A 20,928-nucleotide genomic window follows, 5' to 3' on the forward strand; every position below is an offset into this window, starting at 1 on the left:
CATATTTGCAAAGATATGAAATTTTCTCCTCTAAATTGCATTAACTCCTAAAAGAAACTGTGGGGTCAAAATACTCCTGACCCCCCTCAGTGAATATATTAAGGGGTGTAATTTTTAAAATGCGGTTATTTGTGGGAGTATCTATCATTCTGACACCTATGAGCCTTTGCAATCTTGGCTTGGTGTAGGAAAACAAAATCTTCTTCATAATGTTAATAATCAATGTTAAATGTGTACTTCTCCTAAATGGTTAAAAAAAACTTTTTTAAACATTATCCCAATTTTGGCGCTTTTAATAAATATACAGAAATTCTATCGGACTATTTTCACCACCTAAATGAAGTACAACATGTGGCGAAAAAACAATGTCAGAATCACTGGGATATGCAAAACTTTTACGGAGTTATTCTATGTTAAATTGACACGTTAGATTTTCAAAATTTGGCTTCGTCATTAAGGGGTTAAAGGAACACTGGATTTACTACCTGGATGGAGCCGAAAGAGGAAGCTGTCATCAGCTGCCACCAGACCTGCAGCAAGATGTGGGGGCAGCAGGCACTGAGGTTTCCGTTTGCACAGTAAATGCTGAAGATCTTCATTCTTAAACTCCAAGAAAACGCCATAAACCTGTACTGGCCTAAAAGCACAATAAAAATTAGCTGTACTATGCTCCAAACGATACAAATAAGCCACTGAGGTTTGGGGATTCAGTCCTGTGGGGCGATGAAACAAAGCAGGAACTTTTTAGACCTATAGATCAGCGGTTTATCTGGAGGAGGAAGAAGGATACATACGCTGGAAACACACCATGCCTACAGTGAAGCGTGGCGGTGGCTCGGTGACACTGGGGCTGCTCTGCTTCTTCTGGTACTGCTAACCTGCAGTGTGCGGAGGGCAAGGGGAATTTATTAAAGTATCAGGAGATCCGAAGAGAAAATGTCACGCTTTCTCTGAAGAAGCTGGAGCATCATTGGACCTTCCAATAGGACAATGATCCCAAGCATACCTCGCATGGCTTCAGAAGAAGAAATGGAAGACTCCAAGGTGGCTGTCTGTCATTTGTTTGGAACCCCATAGAAAACTTTGGTGATATGTGAAGAAGGCGGTTGCAGCACACAAACCCAAGAATGTTAATGAACTGCAGACCGTTGCCCATGAGGAATAGGCTGATTCTTCAGGACATTGTGAGAGGCTGGTGTGTGGTTGGTTTTGCAGCGGATCTAACCACAAATGGTATTAAATACAAGTGAATACATGGACAGCTGAAGCCCAACAGGATGCAAGTCATTTTTGCAGAAAGGTTCTCCATAACGGCTCCGTGAGGGTGATCTCTGTGACTTTCACATGCTCTAGTAGGGTATGTGGACAGGGGTTCTCTGTTTTCACAGTCCCTTTAACTGGATGATGACCAATGGATCAGGTTCATGGCACAACCCCATATCTGCTCATACAAGACACTAAAAGGGTTAAATGCATCAAATTTATCAAAGTCCTTTCACCTTTTAAAGGGTAACTAAACTCTTAGAAAAGAAGGGGGCAGAAGCGCCTCTGGGCACTGGTGAGCAATATACAGAGCCCGTACACCAGCACCAAAGAGAACCAATGGCGCACAGTGCTTTAATAAGCACTTCTGCCCTTCATTTTTGTGATAGGTGAGAGTCTCAGCACACGGATCCACACTGACTGAAGCTTGCAAATAAGGAAGATGGAACAATACCTCTGCAGCGCCACCTATTGGATGCTTAATGCTCTGCCTAAGGAGAGATGTTACCCCTCCTGACCTATGACACAGGCCTCTCACTAGCCAAGCCAAAGTCCTTTTACACACTGATAAGGGGCAAACATCCCGAAACAGCTGTCTGTGTATGGATTCCCAAGCATTGCTCTACAGACCTGTATAAAGGGCCAAGCATTGATTTGAAGGAATGCAGCCATCCAACAGGTGGCGCTGCAGAGGTATTGTTCCATCTCCCTTATTTGCATATTACCCAAAAGAGCATGGATGGCATTATAAGTCTTTTCACTCACTTTGTTGTTGCTCTCCCTAAGGAGAGATGTTACCCCTCCTGACTGAAGCTTGGTACATGTTGCTATGACATGTACTTCTGACATGTCATAGCATAATCTTGTCAAAAATCACTCTGACTACCGTCTGCACTCTGACTGGCGTAAATTGCCACATTCTTATTAAATATGGGCCATTTCAGTCAAAATATTGGGTGTTGGGAGTAATGATTTCTGGGCTGCATAAGATGTTTTGCAGGGCGATATTTTGATATTGGCACTGAGCATTTTTTCTTTATTGCCAGATGTATGCACAAGACACAAAATGGCCGAACTTTTGCCTTTCTGGCCTGGTGGCGGATATATTTCGTCTTGTGCTGTGGTGGTTGCTCGCAGAGTTGATGATTCACACCATGTATATGCATGCGATGTACAGCAGCCACGCCATTCTGAAAAGCATCTCGTACTGGAGCCTTGGTGAGTAATGAAATGAATCTCTATACTTCTACTACAGCCTTAGAGGTGTTGTCCCGACCATAACTGATCTGTGGGGATCAACAACTGGGACTCCCACTGATTATGTTTAATCTGTTTATTAAAATTTTTATAGAAAAATTTTATAGAAACAGATACAAAAATTAAACAAGACAGTTCTAATTGAGTAACACAGTGACCTGAGGAGTTTATAGAAGGCTTTTTAGCTTTTAAAGAGTAACTAAACTTTTAGAAAAGAAGGGGGCAGAAGTATGAACTCGGGAAATAGCTTGTGAGCCAAACATGAAGAGTAGAGATGAGCGAGCGTACTCGGTAAGGACAGATACTCAAGCAAGTATCGTCCTTACCGAGTACCTGCATGCTCACTTGCAAAGATTCGGTTGCCGGCGGGGGTGAGCGCTGTGTTGCGGGAGTGAGCAGGAGGGAGGCGGGGGGAGAGAGAGATCTCCCTCCCGTTCCCCCCTGCTCTCCCCCACTGCTCCCCGCCCCCGCCAGCACCCAAATCTTTGCGGGCGAGCAGGCAGGTACTCGGTAAGGACGATACTTGCTCGAGTATCTGTCCTTACCGAGTACGCTCGCTCATCTCTAATGAAGAGTCCATGAAGTCATAACTCAACATAAAACTGAGTGCTCCCTCTGATTATGGCAACGAGTGTCCTGAGTGGAGGGCAGATCAGCATTTATTCTTCACTTTGTTAAGTTTTGCTGTCTGGTACACTTTATACGCTTTAATGATTATTTGATAACCCAGAATGTTGGATTATCCTGTAAAAATCAATCAAGTTAATGTCGGATCATAGGAATTCTGATTTACAATACTATTACCCAGAAGAAGAGCAACAATGATTGCTTATTATTCAGAATATCAAGGAGCCTTTTTAAGCTCCATTTAGATGAGATGAATGTCAGGCAAACGATGCCCAACACTCGTCCCCACACATACTAGTACAGAAGCTAGTATCGTTAGCGCTCAGCTGGGAGGCTGCAGCAGATTTCTCTCCTCGTGCTCACTCACCCCTCTCCATTGACATAACATAGCGGCCGTTCAGTAGTGCATGGCTGCTGTCAACACTGAACGATCATCGTTCAGCTCATCGTCCATCGTTTATTCTGCATAAACGATGGACGATGAGCTGATCACTCAGTGTAAATAGCAGCTGTTCAGTACTGAACGGTTGCTATGTTAAGTCAATGGAGAGGGGCGGGGAAGCACGAGGAGAGAAATCTCCTGCAGCCTCCCCTTCCCCCTGCTGGCCGCTCTGTGAGCGAGCCAGTGATACGAGCTCCCGTGCAGGAGCACAGCAGTGAGGACACACAGGGATGAGTGTCGGGCATCGTTTGCCCGACATTCGTGCATCTAAATGAAACTTAAGACTACAGATTATTGATTTACTGTAAAACCCAACAACATCCCTGGAACACTCTGTGGCCCACAATTACTAAGCCTGGCATATTATGTACCAATCTGATATCATATTCCAGTCTAAGTAAAGGAGGAATTTGGAGAGATTTACTGATAAACTTACCTTTTTTTCACCTGTCACCTTACTGCACCCCTCAGTGAGGCGGAGATTGAATGAAGCAGAATTGGTAGGCGCAATGTTGCTTCATTGACTTTCTATGGGACTGCCAGGGATAGCTGTGGTACAAGTATTCCTCAATTTCGGTCGACCACATTGAAATGAGTGGAGCAGCATCTGGGCGTGCTCAGCCATTGCTCAATTCAGTGTGCCATCACTGTGGGTGGGAGAAGCATCCCCATAGTGACAGAACAGGAAGGCGTGGGATCCCCATTCTCAGGATCAGTGGGGGTCTCAGCGGTTAGCTCCTATCCCCATGATGATAAAGTTATGCCCTATCCTGTGGACAGGGATTAACTTTAGATGCTGGGATAACACCTTCAAAGGGGTTTTCTAACTAAAGATGTGCATGAGTGATCAATACTCCATTCACTTCTATGGGACTAAGGGAGATCTCCATCCATCCTATACAAGTGAAAGGACTAGCGGTGTGCATGTGTGACCAGTGTTCCATTCACTTGTACAGGACTGAGAGAGATTGATGCGCTCCGCTATCTCCCTTAGTCCTATAGAAATAAATGGGGCATTGGTCACGCATGCAGACGCCATTCCATTCACTTATGTGGGACGAAAGGAGATCAATACATTTGGCTATCTCCCTTAATTCAATAGAAATAAATGAAATACGCCTGTCCATCCACTAGGGGAATTCAGAGTACACTGTTCCTACTGGTTAGGCCCCCAGTAATCATATCTTTATTACCTATCCAGTGGATAGGTGAGAAATGTCTTTAGTGGAAAAGCCCCTTTAAATGAACACCTGCTATGAATAGACCTAGATTTTCACCAAAATTTGCAGCATTTCCACCTAGTACCTCTTAATAAATATGGCCTAAGCTACCTCCTCTCCTTGGTGAGCATGTCAGTAGTCAGATTTAGAAATTGATGAAAAAAAACACCTCACACGTCACCATTTACAACATTTTTTTGCTGCAGTTATGTAAAAAAAATGGCGTGAAATTCTTGATAAATGCCGGCCTCCGTTTTGTCACACATTGCATAGATGGTTTGTTTATATATAGCTACATAGGTAATTGTCAGCCGATTGGACCCTCTACTCTTGGCCAAGGTAAAGATCTGCTGGAAAGAGTGTCTCTTGTTGTGGATGACCACCCATATACAATGTTATCAGTGGTCGCCTGTTAATTTTGGCAAGTGCCAGGTAAATCCTCCGTCGACACTGCTGGGGAAATGAAAATTCAGCTTTATGCCAAGGGTCCTAGCAAGGGACCCCCCACCCCTGCTCATATTGTCACCAGGGAACCTGATCACGGAAAACTGTTCAGTGTCAAAATATGGGTCCATACCAGACAAACCCTTTAATTAACCGCAAAAATGGCGCCCTCGGCTCTGTGCAGATTAGAGAATGAAATAATTTATGAAGATGATGGGTACACTTGTTTTTGCAGCTGGACTGTTAATCGGCCAAATTCTTCTAAAATTTATAACCAATAGGCCGCTGATTATTTTGCCTTGGGAAAGTAATGTGTCTGTACTGATGGGTTATACGAATACTCCATCAAGAGCCATTGGCTGTAGAAAAAGAAGAACGGGGCTGACATTTGAAACAAAAATATGCAACATTGATTAATGTGGTGAATTACACAACTAAAACGCTGGTGAGGAGATGAATCGCTGGTATTTCATCTCACAGTAATTAATGTTTTAGCCTTTATTGGTAAAATGGGATTACATTGAGGAATTCCTTAGGGTTTGTCTCCTTCGGAAGACACCTTAAAGTTAATGGATCTAAGTTCTCTAACTTTATAGAACTATCCTCAAGGTGTTTGCACACTACACCGTTATTCAGGGGGGCACATCCGTGCATAGTCCAGAACCTGGTAACTTCACCAGTGTCTCAAAGTTATTGGCCCGCCACTGATTTTTAATGGCAAGGTTACTATGTGTAGAAGGCCACGTCTTCATTGAAATCAACAGGTTATGGAAACCCAACCCCTCACCGATGTGACCTTCTGACATGAATAACCCATCAGGAAGACCTGCTGTTTGCTTTTACAAGTCATCTTCAACACTTTTTGGGGTTCACTTTTAACAAAAGAGACATAATGGGGCACTTATCTGACCCATCCGTCCAGCTCTGTCGAGGAAACCAACCAACAGATTCAGAAACTGGGCAGGCTGAATGCCATGCAGAACACAGGGGGTTTCTGCGTTGCTAGACATCCAAGACAAGACAACTGATGGTGATAGAAATGGAGGTGAAGGCTAGGATCTTCCTTGATCTGCCCGGCTGAACCTGCAAATAAAATGAAGCATCCACCCCGAAAAGGGTGACCCCACGTCTGGAATCTGAAGTGATTCCCTGTATATCCCTAGATGTAATATGAAGGAGAGAGAATATATGGGGAAAGGGCAGGAAAGAATAGACAAACAATCTAAGGTCAGAGTTTGAGAGCAACAAAAGTCAGTACCAGAGAGAGGCAGACAGCCATAGTCCAAAGTCCAAAGAAGGCACTGAAAGAAGCACAAAGACAAAACACACCTAACCACTGAACAGGACCAGTAAACAAATGTATCATTTGCATCCTTTGCAAAGAGGAGACTGAATAAATACCCTCAGCAAACCACAGATGGGCGGGCTGAGCTGTCAATGAGCTCAGTCAGCCTATCAGCCCTACAGCGGGAAGGAGATGTTTCTCCTTCATTGTCCAGCGCCAAATGCCACTGTACATGTGATCACAAGATCTGGCGCTGATGCCAAGATGTCACACCCGGCCCGCACATGCGCTTATCCCCGTCAGCTTCAGTGGCGCCATGACATTAGCTTTTTAATATATTGCAATAGTGGATGGAGGAGTTCTTTTTTTTTTTTTTGTACTAAAGAATTCCGAATTCCAATTATAGATATAGAATTAAATGATAACATTTTGACTACCTGTTGCCACCACTAGTGGGAGCTTGGGAGATTACTGTATACAGTTTATAAAGGGATTTTCCCACAACTTAAAATTGCCTCACAGCCCCTCTGTCCTTCCTGGTTGCTGCTGACCAGGACATGTGACTGCTGCAGCCAATCACTGGGTATAGAAGGTCAACCGGGCAGGACAGGGCGGTTGTGGGGCAATTTTATGTAATTGGAAAACCTCTCTAAAAAGGACTTGTCGTGTCTACGGGCCATCAGGGCCAGCTGCATAGGCTGTAGCCCCACTAAATTTATTCTAGCTTTTCTTTTGTTACTTCTCCACCCCCCATTTTCCAAGCATGGAGTTCTGTTAGATTCGGCTCTTAGTGCTTTCAATCTGTCAAGTGAGTGGGTAGTCTCTACTGCTCACTATCAATCATTGACAGAGTGGTGGAGACTGCCCATTTCAAAGCCTTAAAGCGATGGGAGTTGGATTTAAAAAGAGCGGTACAGGGAAAAGAGTGGGCAGTAGAATCAGTGGGACCAAAATTGCAAATCTATGCAGCCAGCCCTGCTAACTGAAGGACAGGATAGGTTGCCTTTAATAGCAGAGCCTGTAGTGAGCTCCCTCTAGTGGTGGTGGCAGGCAGAATTTTAAAATTGAAAGGTCTTTTTTCCATGCGCACGAAATGCATGTGTGAAACGTGCTTACGAGAACGAACCCATTGAAATCGATGGTCTCTATGTTTAGCGTGTGTATATTTTATGAGCACCCACACACGTGCAAATACGATTGTGTGACGGAGCACTTAATAGTTTTTTTGTCAGTCAACAAAATGCAAAGTGACTGAACAAAAGAGAAATCTCAATCACTTCAATATTTGGTGTGACCAGTCTGTGCTTTCAAAACAGCATCAATTGTTCTAGGTGCACTTGCACACAGTTTTTGAAGCAGCTCAGCAGGGGGGTTCTTCCAGACATCTTGGAGAACTAAGCACAGATCTTCTGTGGATGTCGGCTTGCTCAAATCCTTCTGTGAACCTGCAGTGAAAAGGTCTGGGGACACAGTAGTTCCGTTCTTGCGATATCAGCGGTGAGACCCCCACTGATCAGCAAGCTATCTCCTATCGTATCCTCTGTCCCTATTTCACCTTTTTTCTTACATCAAGATAAGAAATATATTCTTCACATAGTGTATATTCAGCATGCTGGAATACTTTTTCATTATCAAGTATTAAGGACGGGTCATCAATAGTGTGTCGGCTGGGGTCCGCCACTCAGAACCCCGTCTGGCCAGCTGATCAGGTGCCCACGCTACGCCAAGGGATAGGCCTCCTGCACATGGGCGGAAATCCCGCAGCGGGATTCCCCTCAAAATTTCCGCCCGTACACGCCTGCATAGGATTGCATTACAACACGCAATCCTATGCAGACAGCCGCGATTTGTCTACGCGAGATCACGCGCAGAAAACAAATCACGGCATGCTCTATTTCTGTGTGGGGCGTCACTGCCCGGCAGCCGGCACATGAAAGATCCGGGACCGCGGGAGCAGGTGAGTGACGCACTGCTCTCTGCAGGGGCTCGGGTCGGGTCCCGCTGTGAGAATTCTCGCAGCTGGATCCGACCCGGCCGTCTGCAGGCTGCCTTTGGGAGAGGAAGCTGCTAAATCAACCCCTGTGTAGTGGCCAGCGCTTGCAACTGCAGGTGCAGCTTCCATTGATTTTAATGAGATACACCTGCAATTACCACTGTCAGCCACTAGACAGGAGTCAGAGCAGCAGCTTCCACTCTGTACCCCTGTGTGCTGACAGTTTGCACCCAATCAGCTGATCGGCCAGGGTCCTGATCCGCAGTACCCAACTGATCAACTGATGACCTATCCTGAAGATAGGTCATCAATCGTATGCCCCTACAAAACAAATTTAAAGCTAATCTGTAATTGTAGGTCACATATCTGACAGCAAAGTGTTCATAAATCGCTGTCCGTTTCCAAGGGCAACCAGCAGAACCTTTTCTTCTAATAAGATGTAAATGGAGAAGATAAAATATAGTAAGCAGTGCAAAAAAATGCTATTTACTAAAAGTTTCAAAAAGTGGATTTATGCTTTAAAAGTTAATATTGGGGGTCGAAATACAGGGTAGAAGATGGCTGTGCTTGGACCTCATCCCTGGATTCTTACAGTCCACATATGACCAAACCAGTAATATAAATCTTGTCTGATGGGTGAGGGGCCCTATTACAGATCTGAAGCTGAAGATCTTTAAGCTATGCCTCAGAATAATAGATTTATGCAGATTTCCGGAACTGTTCTCTGTATACCCCTGGTACAATCTCCTGAGCTCGGGCTCATTAATGAGATACTTTACATATTTTTACTCTAATTTACCTGCCAAAGAAAAATCATAAAGATAAGAATCTGTTTTTTGTTGGACAATTCAGCTCTTCGGCACTTGACTTGCGTTTCTTGGTGATCCATTAGATGGCAGCAGCTAATAATGGATGTCCTGTCGTACAGCCACGCTTCAGTGGGTATGTTATATTGGTCAATGCTGTATTTTCAGAGTATTAAGAATTTCCTAGGTTTACTTACAGGATATTTCCTCTCTGATCCAAGTTTCTGTAAGAATACATACATTTTGATGCCTGCATTGCTTCCCTTCACTGAGTATCATTCTATTGTTAAAATGGGGTTTTCCGGGACTAAGCTATTGATGACCTATCCTTAGGATCGTGAGGGTCTTCTGCTTGGAACCACTTCCCCAGTCATCTGTCTGAACTGTCCGTTGTGCTTGGAGGAGCGCTGCATTGCAGGCACTGTGCCGTACATTTTGCAGTGGCTGTTCCTGGTATAGCAGATCAGTCCCATTCAGTGTAATAGGACTTAGCTGGTCTCGGGTCATGTGACTGATGAACGTGACGTCACAGGCCTGAGAAGAGGCAGCTGTACTCACCTGAGCGCCAGGGCTTCTTCAATAAGCTGATAGGTGGGGGGTCCCAAGCAGCAGATCCTTCCAATCTTTTACTGATGGTTGATCCTGAGGATGGATCATTGATATCTTCGTCCTCAAAAACCTCTTTTAAGCTTATTTACAGTAATGGGGAAGTGAGGAATTGGTTGTTTTCTTTCATTCTATTATTTTATATCAGTTTTTAATCATGTTGTATTTACAGAGGTTGCTGATAAAATTTAGACTTATCCATAACCGCCAGAATACGTTATAAGTATTTACATGGGGAGATTGCCGTCAAATTCGTATGTTGCCTATAATTAAATAGGTTATTATTAGAGATGAGCGCGCATACTCGCTAAGAGCAATTGCTCGAGCAAGCATTGCCCTTAACGAGTACCTGCCCGCTCGAGAGAAAAGGTTCGGGGAAGCAGTGAGTTGCGGCAGTCAGCAGGGGAGAGAAGGGGGGAGGGAGAGAGAGATCTCCCCTCCGTTCCTCCCCGCTCTCCCCGCAGCTCCCCACCCGCCGCCGGCACCTTAACCTTTTCTTTCGAGCGGGCAGGTACTCGCTAAGGGCAATGCTCGCTCGAGCAATTGCCCTTAGCGAGTATGCTCACTCATCACTAGTTATTATATAGACCAGGATGGTGAAGGGGTTCATAGTGGTGGTTTATGGCAGGATGGTGTATGTATAGTTTATATGGATTTTGATGATTTATCCTCAGGATAGAACATCCATAGCAGATTGGTGGGGGTCTCAATCAGCTGATTGAAGAGTAGTGGTACTCAGGTGAGCGCCATGGCCTCTTCTCAGGCTTCTGACATCATATTCAGTGGTCACATGGTCTAAGAGCAGCTTGGTCCCATTCAAATTAATGGGATTGAGATGCTACACTAGGCATATCTGCTATGGTATGCCAGGAAGTGGCTATGGCAGTCACCCAAGTGCCGCGGCGGCTTCAGACAGCTGATTGGCAGATCGGAGGACTGGTCATCAATATTTTAGCCCCAGAAAACCTCTTGAATTTTATCAATAGGCCCATAATTCTTTATGGGGTTTAGAGCTCTGTTTTTCTGATTGCAGAGCCCCAAATCTTTTGCTTCCCATCACACAAACAATCTAGTTAAACAATAACAGTACGGTATTTTCCAAAGCGTATAACTCTCTTAAACACACAAATTGAGAAATTATAATTTAAAGGTTTACGAATTACAGAATATTTGCACCCAAAATATAAAATATTAGTAAAATCAGAAGTTCAAGAAGAAGCCAGAATCTTGTCATTATGATTCCTCTACACACAGAGATAATGGAGTATGTTTTTTTGCAGCAGCCATTTTTGAAAAATCAATAGGAAATGCCCCCTTATTGATGGCTGAATTATCTTCTCTGAAGCTGATGGCAATCTAGCATTTTATCAGCATGCTCAATCAATAACCAAATACCAGCAACAATACTAGCAGATTTTTTTTTACGAAGGCGACAATCAATATGGCGGTACTTCCTATTGTCACTTGGTCATTGTTGATGGATAGAAAAATTCTAATATATCTGCAACTATCGTATTTTCTGAACTATTCTAAGGCCTCATGTCCACGGGCAAAATCAGGCCGCTACGGATTCTACATGTAGAATCTGCAGCGGGTCCCTCCTGCCCCGCGGACATGAGCGCTGAAAATAGGAATTTAAAAGAATTTACCTATCCGTAGCGGGCGGGGAAGGTCTGCTGTTCCTCACGGCCGGATCTTCTTTTTCGGCCGGCGGATGAATTCGTCACGCCGGCGGCACGTCGTCGGCACGTCATCGACGTGCCGCGCGCATGCGCCGGGCACATCCGCCGAGCCGAAGCAAGAAAGATCCGGCCGTGAGGAAGAGAAGACCTTGCCGGTCCGCTTCGGATGGGTAAATACTTTTAAATTCCTATTTTAGGTCTCCCGCGGATCCGGACGGCTTCCATAGGCTTCAATAGAAGCCCGCGGGAGCCGTCCCCGCGGGAGACCCGCACGAAAATGGAGCATGGTCCAGATTTTTTCATGCTCCATTTTTTAAAAAATCCCTTTTATTGACCATCCGTGGGTATTTATCTACCCGCGGGTGGTCAATGCATCCCTATGGGATGCGGATCCGCATGCGGGAGATCCGCTGCGGATCTTAAATCATATTTTGCCCGTGGACATGAGGCCTTAGACTCATCTGACTATAAGGCCTCGTTCAGATGAGCGTGTTTAGAACCATTGCACGCAGCTGCAAAAGATAGGACATGCGTGCACCATAGGTCCGTATTGCATGTAAATATTCCCCGCAGGGAGTCCCCTCATCACTGTAGACTGTGACAGCACTCTCACAGTGTTTAGTAATGATGGTACTCCCAGTGGGGAGTAAAGAATCCCCTGTCACGACTGGCACAGCTGTGGCAGAGGATTGCGATATTCTCCCATTGCTTTCAATGGGGTGACAGTGGCCCAATTGAAAGCAATGGGTTGCGGGCACCCCCTGCAATGATTTTTGGGGAAGGGCTTTAAATATAAGCCCTTCCTGAATTTAGAAATTACTACTCCAAACTCTACAATATTGAAAGGCCCACACAGTTGGGCGCCAAGAGTTTGGCAGAGGCCTATCTCGCCCTTAACGCCCCAAACAGTATGACAAGGGATGCGGTGGAGGACCTAGAGGCTGATTCCTCCTCTCCGGAACTTGGTGAGTTGATTAAAAACCTAAAAATGGGGAAGAGCCCAAGGCCGCATGACTTTACAGCCAGATATAACTCTCTTAACTCTGTTAACTCTATAAGACATTTCGGGAGGAGATCTCACCACTGGTTCTCAGGTCCTTTAACGCAGTGGGTCGGGGGTGCCCCTTCCCGAATCAGGCTTTGATGGCCCATATCATGGTCATCCCTAAACCTGGGAACTACAGGCCAATATCCCTCCTCAACATAGACATAAAATTATTCGCGAAGCTGATCGCCACCCGTCTCCAGGTCTCCAGGTCACAATCCCACGCCTGATCCATAAGTAGCAGGTGAGATTTGTCCCAGGTAGAGAATCCAGGGATAACACTATCAAATCCCTATCCTTGATAGCTAGAGCCAAACAGACGAGCGGTCCCCTCTGCTTGCTTGCAATTGATGCAGAGAAGGCGTTCGATAGGGTCAGTTGGAGTTTCCTCTCAGCCACCCTAGATAAAATAGGCGTTGGCCCAAGAATGAAAGACAGAATCATGTCCTTGTATTAAAACCCCTCTGCCAGGATTCGAGTCAACGGGGCCCTGTCGGACGCCTTCCAAATCAAGAATGGAACGAGACAGGGGTGCCCTTAATCCCCATTTCTTTATGTCCTAACAATTGAGGCACTGACAAATGCGATTTGTCAAAACAGTTCTATTAGGGGTCTCCGCATAGGTGACATAGAACACAAAATGGCACTCTTTGTGGATGATCTCCTGATATACTTGTCCAACCCGCGCATCGGTCTTCCGGGGATCCCACAAGAGTTCCAGCGCTTCGGTAGAGTAAGTAATTACAAATTAAACACCCAAAAGTCGGAGGTGCTGAACGTGTCGTTGCCACAGACCGAGGTGTCTCTACTAGAGAGTCAGTTCCCTTCCAAGTGGAAACTTTCCTCGATAAAATATCTTGGAACTTGACTCCCTGCAGATGTCTCTCAGGCATTTAAACTAAACTACAAACCCTTCCTTGAGAGTCTGGAGAGAGATCTGAGCAAGTGGAAATCTCTATTCCTTTCCTGGAGTGGGAGGGTCAATGTTATTAAAATGGATTCTTTGCCTAAGTTCCTTTATCTATGTCATACTGTCCCAGTGAAACTCCCAAACCCTTATTTAAAACGTATTCGGGCCCTCATTACAGCGTTTGTGTGGAGAGGAAGGAAGCCACACATGCACTTCTCACTCCTAACGAGAAGCAAGGAGAGGGGAGGCCTGGGGCTGCCCAACTTTACTCTTTATTATAAAGCTAGCTTGGTCAACTGTATACTTGACCTAATTAAACCAGAGAGCTCAAAACTGTGGGTGGCATCGGAACACGTCCTGGTGCCGAGGTCTTTGCGGGATGCAGCCTGGATCCCACCCAAATATATGAGTCTTATCCCCAATATCCCGCCATTCCTGGGCCAATTACTTAAGACCTGGTCAGAGTTCGCGCTAGGGGATGAACTGGTGTCGGTCCCGGGGCCCCACACGCCCCTGGTCTCCAACCCACAATTCAGGGCTTCCATGCAAGGGCCCCCTATTTTGCAGCTGCCACTCTCCCTGCTACCTTGTGTGCGGGACATGGTGTTGGGAGCGGGTCTAAGGCCCCTGGTGGAGATCACGGGTGGGGTAGGTTCCGGGCCTGGCTCCTGGTTACAATATTTCCAACTAAGGGGCTTCGTGGGGTCCCTGACCCCTCGGGTGAATCTTACGGACCCCCTCACGCCATTTGAGCAAATTTGCATGTCCTCGTCCTCACAGAGACACATGATTTCCATTTTCTATAAATTATTGCTGAATCGGGAGTTGGAGATTCAGATGCCACCTTACGTGGAGGCATGGGAGAGAGAGTTGGGGCGGAGTCTTCCGTGGGAGAGAGCCTGGGTCCTCTGTCACAAGATCTCACCTGCCTGCAAAGCGCAGGATCTAAACTTTAAAATCCTATCCCGGGGTTATAGGACTTCGGACCAATTACATAAAATCTTTCCCCAGACCTCACCCATCTGTTGGAGATGTAACAACAATAGAGGAACTATGTCCCACATTGGTGGAGCTGTCGTGCTGTAGCCACCCTATGGAAAGAGGTGATGAAGGTCTACAATTGTATATGCAAGACGCATGTGAAACTGACGGTGGAGATGGCACTGCTCTCAGTCCTCCCGGGACCCATCAAAAAAGCAAAAAGGGGTCTTTTGAGATTATTTATTCTTGCAGCCAGGAGAATCATCCCTAGACTCTGGAAGTCCTCTGTTTCCCCCTCAAGAATTATGTGGGTGGAGGAGTTCAAGATCTTACGCGCTTTGACGAGCTAAGGGTGAGTGAGAACGAAGCTCATGAAGAGTTTTACATAACATGGCAGGTCTGGATCTCTTTCCGGTCCTCAGAGAGAGTCAGATCCTGGGTGGATTCTGGGCGGCTGTAGGTTAAGATCTGAACAAGGGCAAGAGCAGCTCGGCGTGGATGATGTTCTCTCCTATGACCTTTTTATTTCCCCAGCGACCCAACCCCCTCCCCCCCCATTCCTAAGATTCGACCCCCATGTGCTTTAGTGTTCTCCGGTCTTGTCTTGTGGTTTTGTATTCTGTTTATCTGAGTTTTGTCTTTTTTTTTTCATTACTTGAGTACAACTTATTTCTGTTTCCAATTATATTAGGTTTTTTCTCGGTAAGCCGAATGAGGTCTGAACGAGCTCATGGTTATTAAGTAACACATTTTGCAATATAATAGAGTTCATACATAATCTGTAATGTGGTGAAAATTTTGAATAAAAATATTTTGGACCATAAATATAAGCCCTTCCCTGAAAATCATCCTTAGCATGTGTAATGATTGGTCACAGTGTTCAGCCAATCACAGGTAGCGCTCAGCCATTCATTGAATGACAGCTGAGCACTGCCTATTATTGGTCACAGTGCTCAGCCAATCACAGGCAGCACTCAGTCATTCATTGAATTATGAATGGCTGAGCTCTGCCTGTGATTGGCTGAGCACTCAGCCAATCAGACACAGGCCTTTCAGCAGGCGGGGATTTTAAATTCCCGCCTGCTGAAAGAGCTTCACAGCAGTGCCAGAAACCAAGTGGCTAGACGCGCCTGAGCCCGACAGTGGCGGAGAGGTGAGTATATATGTTTTTTATTTTTTTACATTAGCTAGGGATGATTTTCAGGGAAGGGCTTGTATATAAAGCCCTTCCCCGAAAATCACTACGAAGGGTGCCTGCATCCTATTGCTTTCAATGGGCCTACCAGCAGCAGCGGCGGCCCCATTGAAAGCAATTGGCACGGAGCTTCGTTCACACATTTTTTTGCACATCTGTGCAGTGCTGTGAGTTGCGCAGCAGGGATGCGTGCAAAACAATGATCATGTAGACGAGACCTAAGACACATGCCAGGTATAGGCAACAAGAGATAGGAAAACATATTTCATACTAATTAAAACTTTCCTCATGGTCTGAGGAAGAGAAGAGATTAATGTCCGAGGGTCCACTGTACGGCCTCTTTGTATTATAGCACCACCTACAAGCATTTTTGGGACTTTCTCGTCCTTGTGAAAGAGGCTTTATACTTGATGTGTCCTCATCATTTGTATATGGGCACAGCTCTATTATCCTATACACACAGCTCTGCATGTATATGCAAATTTCATGTGCGTGCAATGCAATTTTTTTTTTGCTCTGAAAAGGAATGGCCTCTTTTCATGTCTTTTTTTCACATACGAGAAAATCGTAAATGCTGCGATGAGAGTGTGATGTGTTTTATAGTCCAAAGATACAGTAATAATAACAGGATGACCAGACTTTGGCTACTGCTCTAACTTCTGATTTATTAATTATAGGGACAATTTTACATATTTGGTCACAGTTCTCTTTAATAATTTTTTACAGATTTATTGCTATATAATAATATTAATAATCTTTATTTGTATAGTGCCAACTTATTCCGCAGCGCTACATTGTATATACACTTATTGCGCCTTAAAAACGCACCTCTTCAGGGAGGCATACCAAGTCTCCTGACCTAGTCCCCCTGCCCCTCCCTATGGCTCCCCACACCTTCCAGCCTGCTTACCTTAATAACTGATTTCCACATGTAATTCCCATACTGCCTGTGTTCCCCAATGCCTTATCTCCCCCCCCCCTTTGTACCTCCTGTTCCACCCCACCCCATTTGTTGCAAACTGATTGTATATCTAATGTAATTGTTGAAGGAGTTGTTGTTTTGCTGCAAAACTCGGCACACAGTTCCATCTCAGGCAGATATACAAATAATTACAGTTGTGGTGTGATTAGATGAATGGTTTTTCCACCAGATGCCCTAAAAGTGGTTCACCCCCGGCCTATAAAAGGCTCTCAAAGGGCTCCTTGTGTGTAGTGACCTCTTCTTCTGCTTTTGTAGAGCTTGTTAGCTAGTAGTCACCTCTACAATGCAATCAAAGAGATTTCACCCAGTTACCAGAGTCTAAGAGGGGAGGCATTGGAATGCGACAAGCTGGATGGACGTGTTGAGGAATTGCCGCCACCTGGACCGTTCTGACCAGACTGTTAGGGAGTGTTGAAATCTGGATGTGTGAGGGCACAAGCACAAGGTATCCGTGCTCAGCCTCAACAGACCACCAGTAGAGAGGCTTGTTTGATCGTTCAACAAGTACAAGCATCTACAATGGCTTTATTTTCCGCAATCCAGAGAAAAGGTGGCGCCATTGTTACAGGCCCATGTGTCTGTCGGAACCATTTCCAGATGCTTGGCTGAAGGACATGTATCACGGCACCCATTACATGTACTGCCTTTGACAGCCACCCTCGCCTCTCTTTGCAGTGGTGTTGTGAACAACTAAACTGGACTGCTATGGAGTGGAACCGAATTGTCTTCAATGACAAATCTGGGTTTAATTTGGGCACTGACGACAGCCGTGTTCGTGTCTGGAGACCTATGGGTGAGCGCCTCAATCCTGCTGTTTCTGTGAAGCGGCACACTGCCCCCTGCTAGTGTGATGGCCACAGTATACTTTAAGAAACTTGTATTCCTCCATGCCCGCCTGTATCACATCTTATATCCAAGCTAGAGGCGGTACAACAGGGTGCTAGAGCCTCCATGCCTGCCCGTATCACATCTTGTATCCAAGTTAGAGGTGGTACAACAGGGTACTAAGCCTCCATGCCCACCCGTATAACATCTTGTATCCAAGCTAGAGGCAGTACAACAGGGTACTAAGCCTCAATGCCCACCCATATCACATCTTGTATCCAAGATAGAGGCAGTACAACAGAGTACTACAACCTCCATGCATGCCTGTATCACATCTTGTATCCAAGCTAGAAGCAGTACAACAGGGTACAAGAGCCTCCATGCCCAGCTGTATCACATCTTGTATCCAAGCTAGAGGCGAAACAACAGGGTCCTAGAGCCTCCATGCCCACCCGTATCTCATCTTGTATCCAAGCTAGAAGTGGTACAACAGGGTACTAGAGCATCCATGCCCACACGTATTACATCTTGTATCCAAGCTAAAGGTGGTACAACAGAGTACTAAGCCTCCATGCCCACCCGTATCACATCTTGTATCCAAGCTAGAGGCGGTACAGTAGGGTACTAAGCCTCCATGCCCACCCGTATCACATCTTGTATCCAAGCTAGAGGTGGTACAACAGGGTACTAGAGCCTCCATGGCCACCCGTATCACATCTTGTATCCATGCTAGAGGTGGTACAACAGGGTACTACAGCCTCTCTGCCCCCCGTATCACATCTTGTATCCAAGCTAGAGGCGGTACAACAGGGTACTAAGCCTCTATGCCCACCTGTATCGCATCCTGTATCCAAGCTAGAGGCAGTACAACAGGGTACTAGAGCCTCCATGCCTGCCCATATCACATCTTGTATCCAAGCTAGAGGCGGTACAACAGGGTACTAAGCCTCCATGCCCGCCTGTATCGTATCTTATATCCAAGCTAGAGGCAGTACAACAGGGTACTAGAGCCTCCATGCCTGCCCATATCACATCTTGTATCCAAGCTAGAGGTGGTACAACAGGGTACTAGAGCCTCCATGCCCACCCGTATCACATCTTGTATCCATGCTAGAGGTGGTACAACAGGGTACTAGAGCCTCTCTGCCCCCCGTATCACATCTTGTATCCAAGCTAGAGGCAGTACAACAGGGTACTAGAGCCTCCATGCCTGCCCATATCACATCTTGTATCCAAGCTAGAGGCGGTACAACAGGGTACTAAGCCTCCATGCCCGCCTGTATCGTATCTTGTATCCAAGCTAGAGGCAGTATAACAGGGTACTAGAGCCTCCATGCCTGCCCATATCACATCTTGTATCCAAGCTAGAGGTGGTACAACAGGGTACTAGAGCCTCCATGCCCACCTGTATCACATCTTGTATCCATGCTAGAGGTGGTACAACAGGGTACTAGAGCCTCTCTGCCCCCCGTATCACATCTTGTATCCAAGCTAGAGGCGGTACAATAGGGTACTAAGCCTCTATGCCCACCTGTATCACATCCTGTATCCAAGCTAGAGGCAGTACAACAGGGTACTAAGCCTCCATGCCCGCCTGTATCGTATGTTGTATCCAAGCTAGAGGCAGTACAACAGGGTACTAGAGCCTCCATGCCTGCCCATATCACATCTTGCATCCAAGCTAGAGGTGGTACAACAGGGTACTGGAGCCTCCATGCCCACCTGTATCACATCTTTTATCCAAGCTAGAAGCAGTACAACAGGGTACTAGAGCCTCCATGTCCTCCTGTATCACGTCTTGTATCCAAGCTAGAGGCGGTACAACAGGGTACTAAGCCTCCATGCCCGCCTGTATCGTATGTTGTATCCAAGCTAGAGGCAGTACAACAGGGTACCAGAGCCTCCATGCCTGCCCATATCACATCTTGTATCCAAGCTAGAGGTGATACAACAGGGTACTAGAGCTTCCATGCCTGCCCATATCACATCTTGTATCCAAGCTAGAGGTGGTACAACAGGGTACTGGAGCCTCCATGCCCACCTGTATCACATCTTTTATCCAAGCTAGAGTCAGTACAACAGGGTACTAGAGCCTCCATGTCCTCCTGTATCACGTCTTGTATCCAAGCTAGAGGCGGTACAGCAGGGTACTAGAGCCTCCATGCCTGCCCGTATCACATCTTGTATCCAAGCTAGAGGCAGTACAGCAGGGTACTAGAGCCTCCCTTCAAGGAGTCGGTTTTCTGCAATAAATTATCCTTTTGTTCTGATATTGTAATCACTTATATCAACGTTACCTTTAATTCTGACAACTCCTAGGTGTTTGAATTTTTTTTTTACAATAAATGTATTTTGTAACACTGCAGTCTTGACTTCCATTCAGAGAGCGGACGAATACTTAGGTTTTCCTTTCAAACTAGTAAATAAAACCTGTATTATGGTTTAAAATATTTTTATTGAAGAGTCAAAAAACATACAAAGTCATAAGTATGGATCTCTTAAGAAGAGAAATTCTATCTAAACGTGTGACCATCTATCACAGGGAATAGAGTGGTAAAACTGACCTGCGTGATTTAACTGTGAGGCAGTTAAACCTTAATAGAAAAAGAGCCCGGTGGGAAGGGGAAAAGGGTGGAAAGGAAAGGACAGGAAAGTCCTGTGATTCGGGATCATTAAACAGATTCTTGGGTAAGAGCTGAGCAAATGCGTATGAAGGGGGTCATGAAGGTAGTAGGCCAGAGGATACCCGGGCATTGAACAACGTCGACGACCTAAAGTGAACCCATGGAATCCATTATGTGTATTATTTTCAGAGGATTAACCCTTTGCAATCCAATTTTGAATTCATGGTTTCCTAGGGGGATTTCTCTTTCTGCCATTATACAATGGCACCATCTGCTGGCTAGAGCCAGTACTGCGGTATGTGACATGCTGGAGAGGCCCCGACAACAGAGCGGCCAGTAACCTACATTAAGAATACCCTGCTGGATGTCTTCCGACATCGGAGCTGTGCAGCCTTCAATCAGAATGTCTTTAGACGTCAGACAGTGGATTGGAAAAGGTTAAGGAATTTAAGGTCTCCATGCACATCGCTCTAAAGGGGAAAGTCTGCAGTTATCACAGTTTGGGGACAAGTTATGGAGCTGCTAAGATAAAGAAGTAACGTAGGCCTTTCTTTATTTTGAAATTGAAAATGGAAACAGGAATGACAAAGCTATCTCTGGGGTTTGGGTGCTGGAGCAAAACCTAAGGTTTTATATAGCGAGGAAACATTTCTCCACAGTGAAGCTATAAAATGACAATCCCACCATAAGTACAGTAGTGTTCCAAAGCCGACTTGCATCTTCAGCATGTATTTATGTTCT

At 45.6% G+C, this 20,928-nt stretch overlaps 1 protein-coding gene across 4 annotated transcripts in view; it reads left to right on the forward strand.

Annotated features, from left to right (window-relative positions):
* The window catches only part of HHAT (hedgehog acyltransferase), a 364,684-nt gene that overhangs the window by 54,869 nt on the left and 288,887 nt on the right, over nt 1-20,928 (forward strand). For all 4 annotated transcript variants that reach the window (XM_066595598.1, XM_066595597.1, XM_066595599.1 and 1 more), the window contains exon 7: nt 2,310-2,481. In XM_066595598.1, the coding sequence (XP_066451695.1) occupies nt 2,310-2,481 (172 nt within the window). The remainder of the gene's footprint in view (nt 1-2,309; nt 2,482-20,928) is intronic.

This window comes from Eleutherodactylus coqui, chromosome 3 (genome assembly GCF_035609145.1).
Source record: "Eleutherodactylus coqui strain aEleCoq1 chromosome 3, aEleCoq1.hap1, whole genome shotgun sequence".
Taxonomy (NCBI): Eukaryota; Metazoa; Chordata; class Amphibia; order Anura; family Eleutherodactylidae; genus Eleutherodactylus; species Eleutherodactylus coqui.